The 18603-nt window shown below is 36.0% G+C and overlaps 1 protein-coding gene across 4 annotated transcripts in view; it reads right to left on the minus strand.

Annotated features, from left to right (window-relative positions):
* Positions 1–3150: 3150 nt before the first annotated feature.
* Positions 3151–18603, minus strand: part of LARS1 (leucyl-tRNA synthetase 1) — a 66817-nt gene continuing 51364 nt past the window's right edge. For 3 of the 4 annotated variants that reach the window (XM_027970360.3, XM_060415881.1, XM_060415880.1), the window contains 5 exons: positions 16657–16767; positions 13727–13831; positions 11657–11752; positions 10139–10271; positions 3151–5077 (listed from right to left, as the gene is read on the minus strand). In XM_027970360.3, the coding sequence (XP_027826161.1) occupies positions 4872–5077; positions 10139–10271; positions 11657–11752; positions 13727–13831; positions 16657–16767 (651 nt within the window). In that variant the 3' untranslated portion in view covers positions 3151–4871. The remainder of the gene's footprint in view (positions 5078–10138; positions 10272–11656; positions 11753–13726; positions 13832–16656; positions 16768–18603) is intronic. The other variant, XM_060415882.1, reaches the window with a different exon arrangement.

Below are 18603 nucleotides of genomic sequence, written 5' to 3' on the forward strand. Positions count from 1 at the left end.
CAAAGAGTCGGACACGACTGAGCGACTGAACTGAACTGAAGTATTTTAATTACTCAAAAAATAAATAAAAAGGGAAAAAACAAAGCATAAAATTGAATGAAAAGAGAAACAAATGACTGTATTAAAACCACAAATGAAAAGCAATTCATTCAGGTAACATTTGAACTTTCTCTATATGCTTTGTCTATATGTTTTAGTGTGGAACATTTTAAGGACATAAAGAACTGCAATATTTTTCCCAAAAAAATCTATATTGAACTCTACTTAGTAAACTTGTTGTTCATAGTAGCCCTGGATTGGTAATTTTAAAATTATTAACAGACCAAATGAGTAAATATACTGAGGTTCTTGGGAGCCAGAGTTCTCACTCTGTGAGAAAATACAAATATTTTCAGGAAGAAGGCTGGGAAGAATTGTCATGTTAGATAAAACTATGATTTTAAAAATATGTATACATATATTTCTTAGCTCTGTCCACTGGAAAGTCCTAAAAAAAAAAAATTTAGGAGCAATGAGCACACAAAACACCCAGATCTTGATTTCTTAATACCATTCTCCATTAAAAAGAAGCAGGGCTCCTAGGAGAAAAAAAACTGATTTCTGCTCTGGGACAGGACAATACACGGTGAGCTGGAAACTTCTTATACCGGTAACCAAAGAAATGTTCCAAGACTGATGAGGAGACAGCAAAAGGACACAGGAACCAGCTTAAAGGGGCTCCCACTGGGTAATAACTCAGGAAAATTTGGGCAGTCAAAGCATAACGATAGTAATATGTTATGGCATGTATGAAAAAAGAATCCATCAGTCCATAGCGGTTTGTAAAGAATGAAGAAAGACAAAAATTGGAAACAAAGGGGAAATCTCTTCTTTACAGAAGAATGATACCTAATAAATGGAGAAAAAAATCATAAAAATTAAGAACTCTCATACCAGTGTAGTTACTGGCAGAAAAATGATACATGAGTGCAACCACTTCCTGAAAGTTTGCCAGCAAACAGGATATTCACATAAGTTTTAAAATATTTATTAATTATAAAAGGGAAAAATCACTTTTTCAGTTGAGAAATCTGAAGATGCTACTTTAATCAATGATCAAACTTAGCATCATTAGTAATAGGAATATGCCAACAATATATGAATCCAGCAATCATGAATACATTATGCAATGGGAAATATTACTCATGTAGTACTCTTGCCAAGACTTAAATCTGAATTCAACCAGGAGAAAATAGACAAATCTAGATTGTGAGGCAAGCTTAATAACAACTGGCATAGAGTCCCGTCAAAAATTTTACTGTGACAAAAGACTAAAAAAGAAAAGCTGAGAAACTGTCGTAGTGTGAAAGAGATCAAGAGACATGAACACAAAATGTAATGCTTGAATAGATCCTGAAAAAAATTTACTGATGAGATATTTTGGAAATTTTATTACTTCCTGTATTAGGAATGCTTATTACCTAATATTGTTAAACTATACTGTGCATATAAAATATATGTCCAATGTTACATTTCTCGGGCAAGATATGTGTATATTGTGTTTTACACAGGAAAATGTCCTAGTTCTTAGGGGTGCCATGCTAAAGTACTGAAAAATGAATTGTCATGGTTTCTGCAACTTACTGTCAAATGGCTCAAAATTTTTAAAAAGTATATTCTAAGTGCAAGGTGGTATCACGGATAGGATCCTATAAGAGCAAAAAGACATTAGTGGAAAAACTGGTAAAGTCCTAATGAAGCCTTTAGTTAATAGCAGTGTACCAATATTACTTATTTTTGACAACTGAATCAAGGTTACATAAAATGTTAACATTAGGGGAAACTAATGAAGGGTGTACTGGAACTTTCCATACATTGCTGCGGCTGCTGCTGCTAAGTCACTTCAGTCGTGTCCGACTCTGTGCGACCCCATAGATGGCAACCCACTAGGCTCCTCTGTCCCTGGGATTCTCCAGGCAAGAACACTGGAGTGGGTTGCCATTTCTCTCCAATGCATGAAAGTGAAAACTGAAAGTGAAGTCGCTTAGTCGCGCCCAACTCTTAGCGACCCCATAGACTGCAGCCCACAAGGCTCCTCCATCCATGGGAGTTTCCAGGCAAGAGAGAGTACTGGAGTGGGTTGCCACCGCCTTCTCCCTTCCATACATTAGATGCAACTTTTCTATAAAGCTAAAACTATTCCAAAAGAAAATTTTTAAAATGTAAGTTTAAAGAGAGAGCACAAATGAAACAAAATGTTAATAACTGATAAATCTCACTGATAGGTATATGGGTGTTTACTGGCTGATTAACTTTTAGATAGGTTTAAAATTTGGCAAAATAAAATGTAAAAATGAAATAAAGCTATGGAAGGTTAAAAGTAAATGGATAGAAAAAGATATTCTACATGAACACTAACCAAAAGAAGACTGATGTTATTCAATCTTCTGAATAACATCAGAAGCATCATAATATATGTAAAACAAAAACTGTTTTATGTAGATCAAAATATATTTAGCATCAAACACAGCATAAAATATTATATATAAAACAAAAGTTGTCTGAACTAGAGGAGAAATGTATTAATCCGGGGTCGTGAGATTTAATACGTCTCCAAAATGGAGAGTACACTAAGAAAACAGAAGGTAGGATACAGATTTGGACAATTCAATCTGCATCTATGACCTAATGCACGTATGTAGAACTCCACAACTGCAGAATAAACATTCTTTAAAATCTCACATGGAACATGTATAAAGACTGTTCATACACTGGGCCATAAGTCTGTCTTTATGCGTGGAGGCTTCTGAGGTGCTGGCATTGTGCTATTCCTTGACTGTGAGGTGATTACATAGGTTTTTGCTTTGTTGATGAATTCTGTTTCATTGTTCATTTAGGAAGGTAACCAGCTCCTATGATATTAATACAATAAACCCAATGCAACTTGTTTTCCCCTCAGTGTTTCAATTAATTGCTGTTTTTTTCAGTTGCACATCAAATAAAATTATAGGCTTACATTTAGAGGCTTCCTTATACAAAACTTACATATCTTTAAACACAAAAAACATATTCAGTCTAGCAAGACATCTATTCTAAGAGAGAGAGACTGGAATTGAGACTGAGGGAACAGAGAATCCATGAATCCCAACTCACCTGTAATCCAAGGAAGCATAGGTTCATAGGCTCATTTATTAAAACAGGCACAATTACTCACAATACTAAAATTATTTTCCTTTTTCTTTTTTTGACCAAGCACATTTCATTTAATTTGCCAAGTTAAACCCAAGTAACCTTTGTTTAGGCCTCAGGAAGGATTACTTACTTTGATTTAGGGAGTGACTACAGCTATGCAGATTGAGGAAGCAACAAGAATCTAATGGAGGGCAAACAAATTAGTTGCCCCAAAAGAACCAAACAAATATGATATGATTATTAGCCACAATAATCCTATTAGTCCTAAGTCTATTATTACTACTACTACTATAACCTGATATAGTAGTATAGTAGTATGCAGTACCAATCATTGAAGGTCAGCAGCAGCATTTCAGAAGGTTTACCACTTGGCAGGTACTACGCTATTAATATATATGTAAGATTTTCCTAGATTGTTTCCTCTGAGTATCTCACAATAAGCCTAGAAAGTAGGTACATTATTAGTTTCATTTTATAGATGAAGAAATGGGTTGAGTAACTGGCCAAAAGGACACAAATAGCAAGTGGAAGAAATGGAAATCTAACTTAGCTAGTCTGACCTTAGAGCATGTAATCTTATCTACTCTGCTATGCTGCCTGCTCCTAGCAGATAAACAATGATATGTGCTTGATGCTCTCTAAAGGATAGTGCAGTTCTAACATTCTACGATTTGTCTTAATGACTCTGTAATAAAGAATTCAACTAGGCCCTGTAATCTCAAATTGTATGAAGCAAACTAAGGAAGCTCAATAAAATCTCTTCACATGATCTGAAAGTTAGAATTCAGGTTTCCTAGAATTATCAGAATTGGTCTTTCTCCACATGAAATCCTTCAAGAAATGCAAATTTTTTATTGCTATCAGTCAATATCTAATATTTTTTCCTCATATGAAAAGAGATGACACAGACAATATCTAAAGACATTCCAGAAAGGATAAAAAAATAAATACGCAATACTGTTGGCTTGATCTTTAAACACAACTGGACTAAAAGCAAATCTGATAAATGCAGATTTCTGAGGGCGGAAAAAATCCTCTCCTTTAAAACACCTAAATTTAGTATAATCAAATAACTATTTATAAATTATCAATACTAGCCTTGAGAAAATATTATTGGTGGCTAACTGAATATATCAAAGCTAAAAAAAATTATTTTAAGACCTATTTGTTCTTTATACAAAATACTGAGTGATCACAATCAAATCAAAATATTCTCATTTGTTCTTTTAAAATCATCATGAGAGTTCTTTTTAAAAGCAAAACTGATGATCTAATTACTCTTCTTTTTAAAAAAGAAAAACAGCTAACTCCATAATGGATGTAATAAAAAAGTTGCTAGCTACTCCTTACCCCTCATAAATAACATGAAGTACACCTCATACAAGAAGCATACCGACACTTTTGCATTAACCTGAAGTACTCACAGCTTCTGGGAAACAGCAAACATCTGTTAAAAAAAAAAAACAAAAAAAAAAACAAAGTATGGTACAAACTATTTCTAGTTGAGGCCTCAATAAGGAAAAAAAATTTATTAGGTCCAGGAATTGAAGAAAATTTGGTATAGTTACGAGTACATGCAGAATCTGATGGTCAGAAATTAAATCTATTTAGGTCCAGCCTAAGGTTCTCAGAGCCTACCTACAGGCACAATCATAACGGTAATATCCTCAGAAACCAGGATAAATCTCCTGTGCCTTTGTTTAATGAACTAAATAGATCATTGTATCACCAATATCTGCCCGTAGCCCATTTTCAGTAAGATGAATTTTCTTGTTCATGAGATCCACGTGGAAAACAGCATGCTCAGAAATGGGGGTCTTTTCAGTGTGCTCTTTTCCCAGGACAGGAACTCGCCGAGGCCCCAACACTGGATCGTCAAATCTCATCAGTTTCACTTTGGAAAGGTCTACAGCAAAATAAAGTAGCAATACGAACATTTAATTACAGTCACTAGCTCAAACCCATGGCTGAGTCTCATAATTCATGTTTTAAACAGACTCATTATATCTTAAAAAATATGTTCATCAGGTTATTAAACAGGACCCAAACTCAGAAAGCAAACATAAATCTAACAAATCTTCATCCTCTGTCAGCTTTCACCCAGATCAAAAACTGGCAGAACTTCTGTATAACACATCTTCTGGAATTATAAACCAAGGGGAGGGACTGAGTATATTTTTGAGCATTATCCTACATGCTCTCTCAAATCACTTTTAATACACTTCAATTAACCATTTTTCAGAACATTAAAAAACCTAAAAGTTTTTTTTTCCTTTTCTTGTCTTGCTTCTTGGAATATTTAAAAGTGCAAGAATTGTAGCTTTCTTTTGGAAGATAATTTTGGAAACAGAATTACTACTCTAAGAAACAGCATTACCAGATTCTTGTTTTGCTTAAATGATGAAAAGTGTATTAACAAGCTGATGAGAGACAACTAAAGGAGAACAGGGGGAAAGGGCACAGACTTTAGAATTTTGAGCTTCTGGATGAGCTCCAACCCTCCCTTGCTTGAGATTTTCCTGATCTGCTCTTGTGCAAGATGATAAGACAGCTCCTGGCAAAGAAAGCGCTTGTCCCTTGAACAAATTTATGATGCAACAATCCTGCCAACAACTGAGCCCAAAAGAAATGTATTTATTTCAGCAATTCTGAGACTTTTCAACATCAAATGGTTTTATTTTACAAGGTGGAAAAACACCATAAATAACTACAAATGCTGATTCTGGGCTTATTGCTCATTCTAAGCGTAGCATGGCTAGTTTATGCTTAACTTGATCTATGGAAACTGAAGATATCTTCTGAGTTATTTCCCACCCTTTTCTAAAGTAGATTGCTGGGTGGTCCATAAGCCATACTCCCTCATGCTGCCTTGAGACTATGACTCTTAGCATGAGAGGGATAAGATTTTAAAAAAAAGATAAAAGGAGACATTAATGCAGCTGGCAGCTATTTGAGGAGTACAAGTTATCCAGGCATTCTCTTATCCTTGGGAAACAAAGACTAAAGGATGACAAGCTTAGAGCAGGGATCTGAGGGTTTACAGAGCAATTACCTGCAACTACCATGAAGGCAATCCTGCCTAAGAGTCTTTACAGAGGTTCTGCAGAGGCCATATAATCTATCCCCAGATACAGCACAAGCCCTGATAATTAAAATGAGAAAGAAGCAGCCCCAGTCTTCATGACAGCCATGGTCTTATTTGAGTGGAAGAATACAATTCACTTTAATAGCTATTGTAATTCAACATGCACATCAGTGGTATCAAATTATTTTCTTACGGAAGCAATGACAAGTCCTGCCAGCAGATTTTATGCACAAGGCCTTTTACTGCAGATATGCCTCTGTCTTTCTGTCTCAATCTCTCTGAAACAGACCTCCCTCATCATTCCAAGCAATTCTGAATTAAACTATTTCAAAGAAGCCTTAATACCCAATCAGGCTCCTAAGTGACAAAACACATCTGCTTTGATGTTTCCCCATGTACTTCATTACTGCAAATAAAATTCTTGGGGCTTTCTTAGTGGCTTTACTATCTTTTCTTATCCCAGACCTGTCTTATCATTGAAAATGTTGAAATTTAAGTCTGCAACTACACAAGATTTAAGGCACTTAGAGAAAAGATGAGAATGATTGAAAGTCCCTAGGGATTGATAATGCGAAATGGAGCTTTTCACCTCCAAATTATTAGTTCATATGTGGCATGAGTTTTGAGTGATTTAAAGTTATTATCATCAAATAGTTACTCCACAGCCTTTGTGGAGTGAAATGATGATTTTAGTTCCTAGTTCCTCCTGGACCTAGATCATAATCACCCTCAATACAATTGGCACTAATTGGACAACTTGCTGGCTATCGTAGCAGACAGAGAAGTATGTTATTGAATTTCACGCTTTTCTCATTTCACATACTCAGTTCTCTTAGATATCAAAGTATCCTGAGGGCTTTTGGAAAAGTCTTAAGTTTAGAGCTCTTCTGTAGATACTTGGAGGAATATCAATTGCAAACTCCCCCTAATATTTCTCTATCTATTTTCCAAAATTCACAGCAGCTACTAATATCAAACTTAAAGCACTTTATGATAACATTATTCACAGCTAGAATAACAAAGGAAGTAAGAATTATGCCAGAAGTTCAGTGAGAAAAGACAAGCTGGACAAAACACATTGGTACAGTTCCGAAAAACCTAGTCAGTGCTGTATCTGAGAGTATTTAAAGGTAAATCAGGTTTAACATATTATATAATCCAATTTCCAATACACGAATAAAGCCTCTTATGCACTACAACCTCATAATTATCCTGTCCAGTGGGTGCACACAAATACCTATTTTCTTTAGAAGCTATTATATTGTTCTTCAGAGTTAAGAGTTCTTCCCATTACAAAATTTTCTCATGACCAATATACACAACATAAAACAGCAAAAAGGAAGGCCACAAAATGGCTTCCTGTATGTTCACACTTCAAAATTTTCAAGTTCTGCTTTTTGTGGCCTATAAGTTGCAAGAATGGCACTATCATTCTACAGTACCTGGTTTATTGAGGGAACATGCTAAATGTCTCCATAGATAAACTTTGAAAACATTTTGCTAAGTGAAATAAGACAGACACGAAAGGACAATATTGTATGATTCCACTTATACAGGTAACTAGGAGAGTCAAATACACAGAATAAAAGAGCTCTTGCCAGGGATTAGAAGGAGGAAGAATGGGAAGTTATTGTTTAATGGATAGAGTTTCAGTTTGGGATGATGAAAAAGTTCTAGAAATGGATAGTGTGATGGTTGCACATCAATATGAATGTATTTAATGCTAATGAACTACACACTCAAAAAAATGATTAAGGTGGTCAATTTTATGGTTTGCATATTTTACTGCAATTTTTTCAATTTTTAAAAATGTCTACAAAAAACAAAAATTCCCAGTCCTAACATATTGCTCGGAGAAGGCAATGGCACCCCACTCCAGTACTCTTGCCTGGAAAATCCCATGGATGGAGGAGCCTGGTGGGCTGCAGTCCATGGGGTCGCCGGGAGTCGGACACGACTGAGCGACTTCACTTTCACTTTTCACTTTCATGCATTGGAGAAGGAAATGGTAACCCACTCCAGTGTTCTTGCCTGGAGAATCCCAGGGACGGGGAGCCTGGTGGGCTGCCGTCTATGGGGTCGCACAGAGTTGGACAGGACTGAAGCGACTTAGCAGCAGCAGCAACATATTGCTGGTACACAGTGAAACAAGTCATCAGCATTTCCCTCATGCAAGCACACACATTCCCTTCACCCTCACAGGACCCATCCAAATGATGTTTTCTCCATAAGACCAGCCCGATCACCACAGCTGGAAATAAATGAGCTCGCCTTTCTCTCTGCTGCAAGTCGTACCCACACCTCTCTTACTGTATCAGCAGCTTCTCCTTAAAGACTATGTACTTCAGTAGTTAAGTCCCCTACTCCTTCAGGAGATGCAGTCTCCTAGCGAACAGTACTTTGTGGACTCCCCAAAACCCTTAGTACCTACACAGGAGTCTTTACATACACACTTATCTCTACACACACACACCACACACAACAGTCTCTCAAAAATTTCGAGAGAACAAAAAATGCATGGCAGAATGAAACAGGGCTATTTTAAGTCTTCTATGTAAATGGAATATTGTTACCCTGAATACAGTTTGAAAAATTAGGTTACTGTATGGGATCTTTATATCTTTTCAGGAAATTTTTATACTGATGGTATGTGGCCCAATCAACTCTTGATTGCCATCAAGAAGAGAAGGGAGAGATCATGCAAAACAGGGAATCTCAACATTAATTTGTCTTCATAATTTGGAAGAAAAATAATTTAGAAACACACTAACTCCCTCCACGCATAAGATCAGCTGAGTGATTTTAAAAAAGAGCTACAAATTATTATATCAAATCTAATCATAAAAGATATAGACTTAATCTTGCTAATAAATTAAGACTATTTACATATTTTACCCAGAGGCATATTGTCTAAAAGAAAGAATATGAGCTTTACAGACAAAGACCTATGTTTGAATTGTTTGAATTCCAGCTTCAAGATTTACTAGCTGTATGAACTTTGTAAGTTATTTAGCCATGCAAACCTCTACTTCATCATCTGCAAAAGGGAAATAATACCCTCAATGTTAGACAGTTGTAAAAGGATTAAATGACTAAAACATGACTGCTACTGCTAAGTCACTTCAGTCGTGTGGGATGCCATTTCCTTCTCCAATGCATGAAAGTGAAAAGTGAAAGTGAAGTCGCTCAGTCATGTCTGACTCCTCGTGACCCCATGGACTGCAGCCCACCAGGCTCCTCCATCCATGGGATTTTCCAGGCAAGAGTACTGGAGTGGGGTGCCATCACCTTCTCCGAACACATGACAGACACACAAAAAATTTTATTATTTTTCTCTTCCTTCCCCAGGAACAGATTCAGTCAAGCAGATTAATTTGGAATATTAAGGGAATATGTTGCTTAATTCTGAATATCCCTGAGAGATGGAAATTGCTTGTTATAATTTTAAAGCTACATGGAATCCTGGTACTTCCCTGCTGGTCCAGTGGCTAAGACTATGCTCCCAATGCAGGGGGCCCAGGTCCAATCCCTGGTCAGGGAATTAAGATCCCACATAGTGCAACTAAGACCTGGAGCAGCCAAACCAATCAGTCAATATTTTTCAAAATAAAGCTAGATGGAATCCTGGAAAAATACGTAATCCAGTGCTCATTTTATGAAAAGAGAAATCAATTTAGAGCTTCAGTGACATGTCCAAGTCACCAAGCTACCTAGCCACAAGGTCCCAAAAGAGAAGATAGGTGTCCTGATTCTGTGTCCAATATTCTTTCCACATTACATGACTGTCCCTAAGCAAGCCAGTTACTCTTCCTTCTTCCTGCTGCTTAGAACTCACAAATCCATGAGCTAGTGCCAAATGTGCACTTCAGGGAAGCCATTTACCTTTGATTCCTCGGTCCACTTTCATTAAACGCCTGAGTATAGAATCACGGTTATCTCCTTGCCTGATTTCAATTTTGGTTGAGAAGTGGCCACTGAATGGTTGAGGATTCAGTAGGGAAACTAATACACCAGGCTAAGAAAATAAAGAGAAAATGACTATTAATTAGAAATCAAATCTGAATACTGCTGAGAGAGGAGTGTCTGCTAGACTTTTAATGTCCAAGGAAATACAGACTTAATTCTGATATTTTAAAATCAAGATCAAAGGATACTCAAGTATGAAAGAAAAGACGTACAAAAGCTCATGCTTATAACCAAATGCCTGCATAAGGGTGACTATGAGTACACATATCTGTACTGATGATGGATAGTAACAACGATTCTATTTTCTCTTCACAACTACCACCGTTTACTGAATTCCTACTAGGTACCAGATGATGGTACTTTATAGACATCATCCCTATATCCTGAAAAGCAGTTCCTTAAGACCTCTTTTCACAGATAAAAAGCTGAAAACCAGAAAGATTAATAAAGCAGCCCAAGGTCACATAGCTAGAAAGAGACAGAGCCTCACATTTACTGAGCATAAACTCAGTTCTATATCATACTACTTTCCACATTGTATAAGCTATATAGTTAAAGACAATACTCATTATTTTAAGTGAAAGAGTTAACTGAGCGTTATGAAACGTAAATACATAGTAGCTTAAGGGAATGCTTGAAAGTAGCTTGAAATAAACACATTTGCATAGGGAACACTATTTCATGTACCTATCTCCATGGCTCAAATGACTGTACTTTTGAAGCTACCATATCTTAATGTAATGAGACTATTTATAATCTGATGATAAACTCAGGAGGTCTGCATGATCATCATTACCTCATTCTTTCAAAAGAGACCTTTTCTGTTTGCTGGGTCTTTGATGAAATGTGCTAAGAGTAGCAGGATCTATGTAAGTCTTCTGCTTATTAAGAAAAGTAGGGCATTTCATGGAGTCTCACAATGGCACTCCACCAGACTTTACCAAATGCTGCCATTCTGAATGGATTCTTTAAGAGTTAATAAAAAGCATTACAAGCAAAATATGAAATGATTCATCAATCTGGTTTATGCCAGAAGCCAAAAGTCTTAAATTAAATAACATTATCAAACCAAAACTCATCCGAAATATGAAAGCTCCCTCTCTCTGTTTAAAAGTCTCACATTTCAATGTCCACTATCTTTTTTTAAGTCACGTTTTGAAAATCATATTCTTATTTTTAAAATCACAAGCAACATCTGATGCTAACCGTAACAGTAGAGTAAGGAAAAGTGAGGACTGGACTAACTAGGGAATTAGAGGACCTGAAATCCAGTCCCACTCCTGACCAACTATGTGGCCTAAGTCGAACTAATCATTTAACTTCTCTGGACCTCACTTTGCTTCCATCTTCAAACTGATGGGTTTAGATGTAAAGCTCTGTAAGGTCTCTTCCAGCTTTAAAATGTAATGATTTAGTGAGATTCTTTCAACTTACTTCTGTTCTAAAAACATTAAGTGGTTTCCCAGGACAGCAATCTTCCCTGACTTTATCTTCTGCTTCAGAGGCAAATTTGACTTCTATATGTTCTAGCTAAAAAGAGAGGGGAAAAAATGGAAGTCATTAGTATCACTTAATATGATTGAAATTAATCATCACCTCATTTCATCAAATAGCAAAACTAGGTTCTCCACTTGATATGAAATGATCTGTGCAATTTTATTATTTTCCATATAAACATTAAATGAAATCTATAATCAATTATTTAACACTCATCTTGGATGTCTCATAGTATGTTATTTATATAATCATGTTTACCATCTTCTATATGGAAATCTGACATTTACCTGCTGCCTACAAGAAAACAATAAAGAGGATAAAAGGCTTTCACTCAAATAAATGGAAAAGCTCAAAGTGAAAGTAGCTCAGTCGTGTCCAGTTCTTAGCAACCCCATGGACTATAGAGTCCATGGAATTCTCCAGGCCAGAATACTGGAGTGGGTAGCCGTTCCCTTCTCCAGGGGATCTTCCCAACTTAGGGATCGAACTCAGGTCTCCCGCATTGCAGGCACATTCTTTAACAGCTGAGCCACCAGGGAAGCCGAAGAATATGGGAGTGAGTCGCCGATTCCTTCTCCACTGGATCTTCCCAACCCAGGAATCAAACCAGGGTCTCCCGCATTGCAGACAGATTCTTTACCAGCTGAGCTACCAGGGAAGCCCGGAAAAGCCCAATATATGTAGCAAATTGCATATATATATGAATATAAGATGACCCTAAATAAAAAGTGTTCCCACTGTCCCAATGAAAATATCCAAGCAGTGTTTTATTTCCATGAATACATATGAACATTTAGAAATACATAAAATAGATGTCTACTAATACTTAATTATGCATTTATAATTGTTGTTTCTGTTGTTTAGTGATTAAATCATGTCTGACTCTCTGCAACCTCTTGGACTGTAGGCTGCCAGGCTCCTATGTCCATGTGATTTCCCAGGCAAGAATACTGGAGTAGGTTGCCATTTCCTTCTCCAGGGGATCTTCCTGACTCAGGGATCGAAACTGTGTCTCCTGTTTAGCAGACAGATTCTTTGGGAAACCCACACACTTATAATTACATGACATAAAATATTTACTTAGAAATGATTGTTTCTTTCATTCCCATATTTCATAAAACAATTTTTTTGAAATATAAACCTGTTCTGTTTTTGTGCTTAGTCGCTCAGTTGTGTCGGACTCTTTGTGACCCCATGGCCTGTAGCCTGCCAGGCTCCTCTGTCCACGGGGATTCTCCAGGCAAGAATACTGGAGTAGGTTGCCATGCCCTCCTCCAGGGGATCTTCCCAAACCAGGGAAGGAACCCAGGTCTCCCGCATTGCAGGTGGATTCTTTATCATCTGAGCCACCAGGCTTTCATTATTCTTAGAACCACTTTTTGAGTCCTCTAACACAATTTTCTATAGAAAATTATCTTTCCTTCTTCCTAAGTTGAATGAGAGACAGCATTTTTAGAATCTATATATTAAACTGTCCCTGGTGCATGAAGATGGGATGGGGAGAAACTCAAATATGTGAAAGCTACTGGTAGTGTTCTGTTTCCTGAGTTGGGCAGTAGATTCAAGGATGTTCATGTATTACTAACTAGGGGGAAAAAAGGGCCAAACATGGACCACTGATGATATATCATGAATCAAGGATTTTAATCCAAATCTGTCAATCTGAGGTCTTAAAGGGAAGTGGGAAAAAGAAGCAATTCAGAGTGTTCCATAATATAAGAGATTTTGAAAGTATATGACTATAAGGTCTCTTCCTCATTTTGAAGAGAAAACTTGGGCATATACAGTTAGTATTTTAGATACAGAATAATTGATAAGTGAAATAAGGTAACAGATGATTTCTTCTTCCCGTAACTCCTGTACTACCCATTCTCTTTCCCCCTACAATATATTTGGCAAGGGTACTAAACATAGAAGATGAAGTTTTTAAAAAGGCTTATTATAAAACAACAGAACTGGATTGTTAACTATAGTCAGTTAGTTATTATAACCCCGGGCCCCTCTTACCTCAAGAGAGTTGGTCAGGTAGACTATGTTCTCCATGAGCACTGCCTGTTCATCAAATTCTAATTGCAAATCCAGAACACGAGGTCCCATCTTCTCCAGATTTTCCTAACAGCCAAAGTGGTTTTGAAAAGCAAAATCACATTAAGAATATGTTGAAAAAAACATATTTCCGCCAAAGCAATCAGTCTCTCAAGTGATAAAATCTTCAAATTTGAACAGTTAAAGGAAAGGCCTTGGACTCATGGTTTCCCTTATCTATGTTTGCTCACTAATGAAATTACTAGCTGAGCGTAATTATAATTTAAAGTATGATAAGATTAAGACAGCACGGAAAAGACTAGAGGACAGGTTTTCAGATTTATAAAAGAAATATGATTTCATCATTGTTTATTTAGCCTGACTTAACAAGCAGATCCAAAGAACTTGCTTTGACAAGGAATCAAACAAGTGTGTTAAAATATTCCTCAGTTAACTAAAAAAAAAAAAATTAAATTAAAAGTTTCTAAGGTACCACATCAATAAGACTATTTCAAGGAATAGTAAATTAATAATAACCAGACATAGAGTAGCATGGTTGCATATACAAACATATGTAAATAGAGAGCCAATGGGAATTTGCTTTATGACTCAGGGAACTCAAACTGGGGCTCTGTGATAACCTAGAGGGGTGGGAATGGGTGGGAGGCAGGAGAGAGACTTAAGAGGAAGGTATATATGTGCACCTATGGTTGATTCATGTTGATATATGACAGAAATCAAACCAATATTATAAACCAATCATTGATCAATTAAAAATAAATATTAAAAAAAAATAAGGGTGCCAAAATGAAATAAATAAGTATATAACCAAACAAAAAAATCCCTATAAATTTTAAAATATCTTAAAATCTTGATTTAAATGGGTACTCGGATAATTCTATAACATAAAAACCATTTCTTTAAAAAAAAATTCCTTATTCTTAATTTTCTTTAACATTAAATAAAGTATTTGCTGCTCAAGATGCAACCTTCAAGAACTATGCTCAAATGCACAAATATAGCTAACCTGACTAGAATATGTTTCCTTTATTTATATGAAAGTGACCTGACACGATTCTTGATGCTCACTACCTTCATTTATCATCCAAGTTGTTTCTTTTCCCATAAAGTGCTAGAAAACTATTCTTATTCCCAGATTTATTAAACACTTTTCAAAGTTACAAACCACTAATTTGCCTGGCAAATCATCATTACTGAAAAAATATTTTACTACTTGAAAATTCTAACACTGGTTTTTCAAAAAGCCAACCCTTGAATCTAACATTATTTAAAATCGGTTTTACTGGATTCTGTAAAGCATGTCACCAAAATTTATTGCCTGTGCAATGAACAATATTTTGTTGATTTTTTGTTGACTTTTTTTTGTTGATTTTTGTTGATATTTTGTTGATTCCCATATTGACAATGGATCTGACGTTGGACCGATGGCACTAGCTGAAAACCAATGAATTATGAGTATATCCACAAACATAAGTTGATTAGTGTAGGTCAAGCCAAGAGTCTCAATTATTTCTGAAACTTCAAATACCATAAGGCTCAGACAGTTGACTATGTGTCCTTAGGAAAGCCTTTTAATTCTCCTAGAAGCAATTTACCCTAATACAGGACAAGCTCTGAGTTTTGCTTTCTTATCAGGAAGGCATCTATAGCCTCCAAGGCTGAAGAATTAATCTAAAGCATAATAATCATTACATGCTTAATAGGGGGGAAGACACTGATTAACTTTTTTTTTAATTTACTGAGCTTACTTTTTGACAAGTAGTATTAAAATGTGTTATATGTATTAACTCATTTACTCCTCACAGCACTCCTAAAAGGTAGATTCTATTAATTTCCTATTTTATAGATGAAAAACCTGTGGCCCAGAGAATTCAAGTGATCTGTCTAAGGCCTCCAAACTAAGAAGTAACAGAAAACAGGATTTGGGGCCAAGATCTGTCTGCCCCCAGAGTCTGGGATCTTAAGCAACATTCAGTTTTGTTTCTGTTTCTCTGTCAAGAAATCCAATAGATCAGCTATCTATATGAAGAAAGCTAAGAGTTTAACCCAAAGGCTCTCAATGTGTGTGTGCTTAGTGGCTCAGTTGTGTCTGACTCTTGCAACCTCATACTGTAGCCTGCCAAGTTCCTGTCTATGGGATTCTTCAGGCAAGGATACTGGAGTGGGTTGCCATTTCCTTCTCCAGGGAATCTTCCTGACCCAGGAACCAAACCCAGGTCTCTTGCATGGCAGGTAGATTCTTTACCAAATGAGCTACAAGGGAAGCCCTCAATGGGGAAGCTGGAATTGGGGAGCAGACAACCAGGAAATAAATGTCTCCAATGTCTGGAGACATTTAAGTGTCATAACTTGAGTTGGGGAGAGAGAAATTCTACTGGCATCCAGTGGGTAGAAGTCAAGACACTGTTAAACATCCTATAGTGCACAGGAGAACAGCCTTCCAAGAACTATCCAACCTAAAATACAAATAGAGCCATTAATGAGAAACCCTGGTCTAACCGCTATAAACAACATTTATCCTGTTAATAAGCTAAACCTATACAAACGTAGAATCCTGTTTCCAGTAATAGGATCTAGTAAAAAGACCCTAATGGAAGCCAAAGAATATGCTTCCTCCTCAAACTGAAAAGAAGGGCAGGTAGAACATGAAGAGAATCATTTAGTGCAGTAATTCTAAACCAATTTTTCTTTCACAATACATATTTTAACACACTCAGCAATTTCACAGGTAAAACCCAAATATAATCATTCATTTCCACAACCACTGACTGAAAAGTCATTTTAGCAGATTTCCTGAGAGAGCTCTTGCCCAGAGTTTTCCTCTTCCTTCTACGATCCTAGCTAACCATCATTACCCATGTGATCACAGCTGCACAAGATCCACAGCTTACCTTAATCATGGCGACAAATGGCATCACTTTCTTCATGTATTTCTTCAGTTCTGGCAAACTGCCTAGTTCACCAGCAATGACTTTGTTATCAGGCAATTTTCCACTGTTGTTCTAAAAAAAGAGTGGGAGAGGAATATGAGGAAAAATATTTTTAAAATAATGTAAGATAGTAGATATGCCTATAAGAAACTGGCCAGAAATGAAACAGTGGCCACCAGCCTGATAGAGAAGAGCAGAAGAGGGGGCACACTCCAGCATCATGGGGAAGTGAAAGGTAAATGAATAATACAAAAAAGAGTCTCCTGTTTCCTCTAAATTCAAAGGACACATGTGTTTTAGGACAGAGGAGAAAAGCAAGTGCATCATGCAAAGTATTTAATTTTTCCTTATGTTAATGACACTCTTAGGATCATAACATTAGTCCTACCTGGTGATAAAATGGTCTATAAAGATCTCATTTGTCTTTAAACTTCTAAAAGCAACTCATTAGTCAAGCAAAATGGAGATTATACAACTATCATACAAGATATATATAATTTCTGTTTTTGAGCACTCTTCTTATAAACTGTTACCACAAATGTGAAAAAAGAATATAATTTCTTTAAAATAATAAAAATATAATAATAATAATAATTTCTATCTACCTGTAAGTATTATAAGCACTAATATGCACACCGTCCCAAATGTGCTGCCTAAATTTAAATTCACTCCTACAAACATCAACAGAGGAGTAATAAAGCAAGTGGCCTTTTCAGAGTTTTGGATGACCTGTTTTCTCCTTAATATAAAAGCACTGCACCAAAGCCAAGGGTTGGGAATAAATCTAAAAGAAAAATAACATATAGTAAGATTTCCAATAATCTATTGACATTCAATTCTAACCTTTACTAGAGTACACAGGAAAAAATATTTTCTCCACTGGCAAAAATGTTGCTTTGAAATACATAAGGAAAAGAAAAGGAGAGGGTGAGACACATTCCTTTTCCCTATGTCACTGAATAAGTGTCATACTAAACATAAGAACATTCCTCTGGATTATAAACTGACACTCTTTGAGTTCTTTAGGATAAAAACAAATGATAATTTTAAAGGAAGCTGGTCATTCCAAATAATGTCAAAAGATGATGTTGATTCCAAACTATATAATCTAGTCAATGAATATAAGTAAAAGTATAGCTTCTAAAAGAACAGTGGTGATGGGTCTTTTTTAATACCTGGGATATTCCATGCCATACTGAATTCTTCTGCTGTTTCCTTGAAAATGCTGATAATGAATATATAAACCACTGAGGCACAATTTCATTTTTCTGACTACCAAAGTAGCTTTTAACTCTTTTATTTACCATAAGTCAAAAATCTATAAGCAGACTCTAAGAGCTACTTTCTCTTTCTATTATACACAATCAAAGGAAGAAATACTTCCCCATAAAATCAGGTTCACAAAGATTACGAAAACACTTGCTCTTCTCTTTCCATCAAGTCTTACAAATCTAAAAATTCTCATAAGTATTTCTTGGGCAACTATGAAAAGTAGTGAGACAAAATTGCAATAAAGGTCTAGAAAATCAAAGCTATGGACTTCTCCTTTATATTATCACTTTATGCTTTGGCCATAATCCCTACTTTGTCTCTTTCTCAAGTGCACCTTAATGGTTTCTGTCCACCAATAACTATTCTTTATAACCTAGGCAAAAATTCCACAACATATAAATTTATTTCCATATTTTGAACATGAAAGGAAAAAGGCAGGTAAATTTTTTTCTTTAGGAAAACCTAGAATTAAGTTTAAATATTGAGTTTCCTTCAAATATAACTATCATATGTAATAGTGATTTACCTGACAGTCTTAAAAAAAAAAAAAGGAAACACCAAACTCTCCATTTCTACTGGTAGTTATCAAACTGGCCACTTTCTTTTAAATTACTCAAGCATCAAGCTTCAAAGATT

This window comes from Ovis aries, chromosome 5, assembly GCF_016772045.2.
Source record: "Ovis aries strain OAR_USU_Benz2616 breed Rambouillet chromosome 5, ARS-UI_Ramb_v3.0, whole genome shotgun sequence".
In the NCBI taxonomy this organism is placed as follows: Eukaryota; Metazoa; Chordata; class Mammalia; order Artiodactyla; family Bovidae; genus Ovis; species Ovis aries.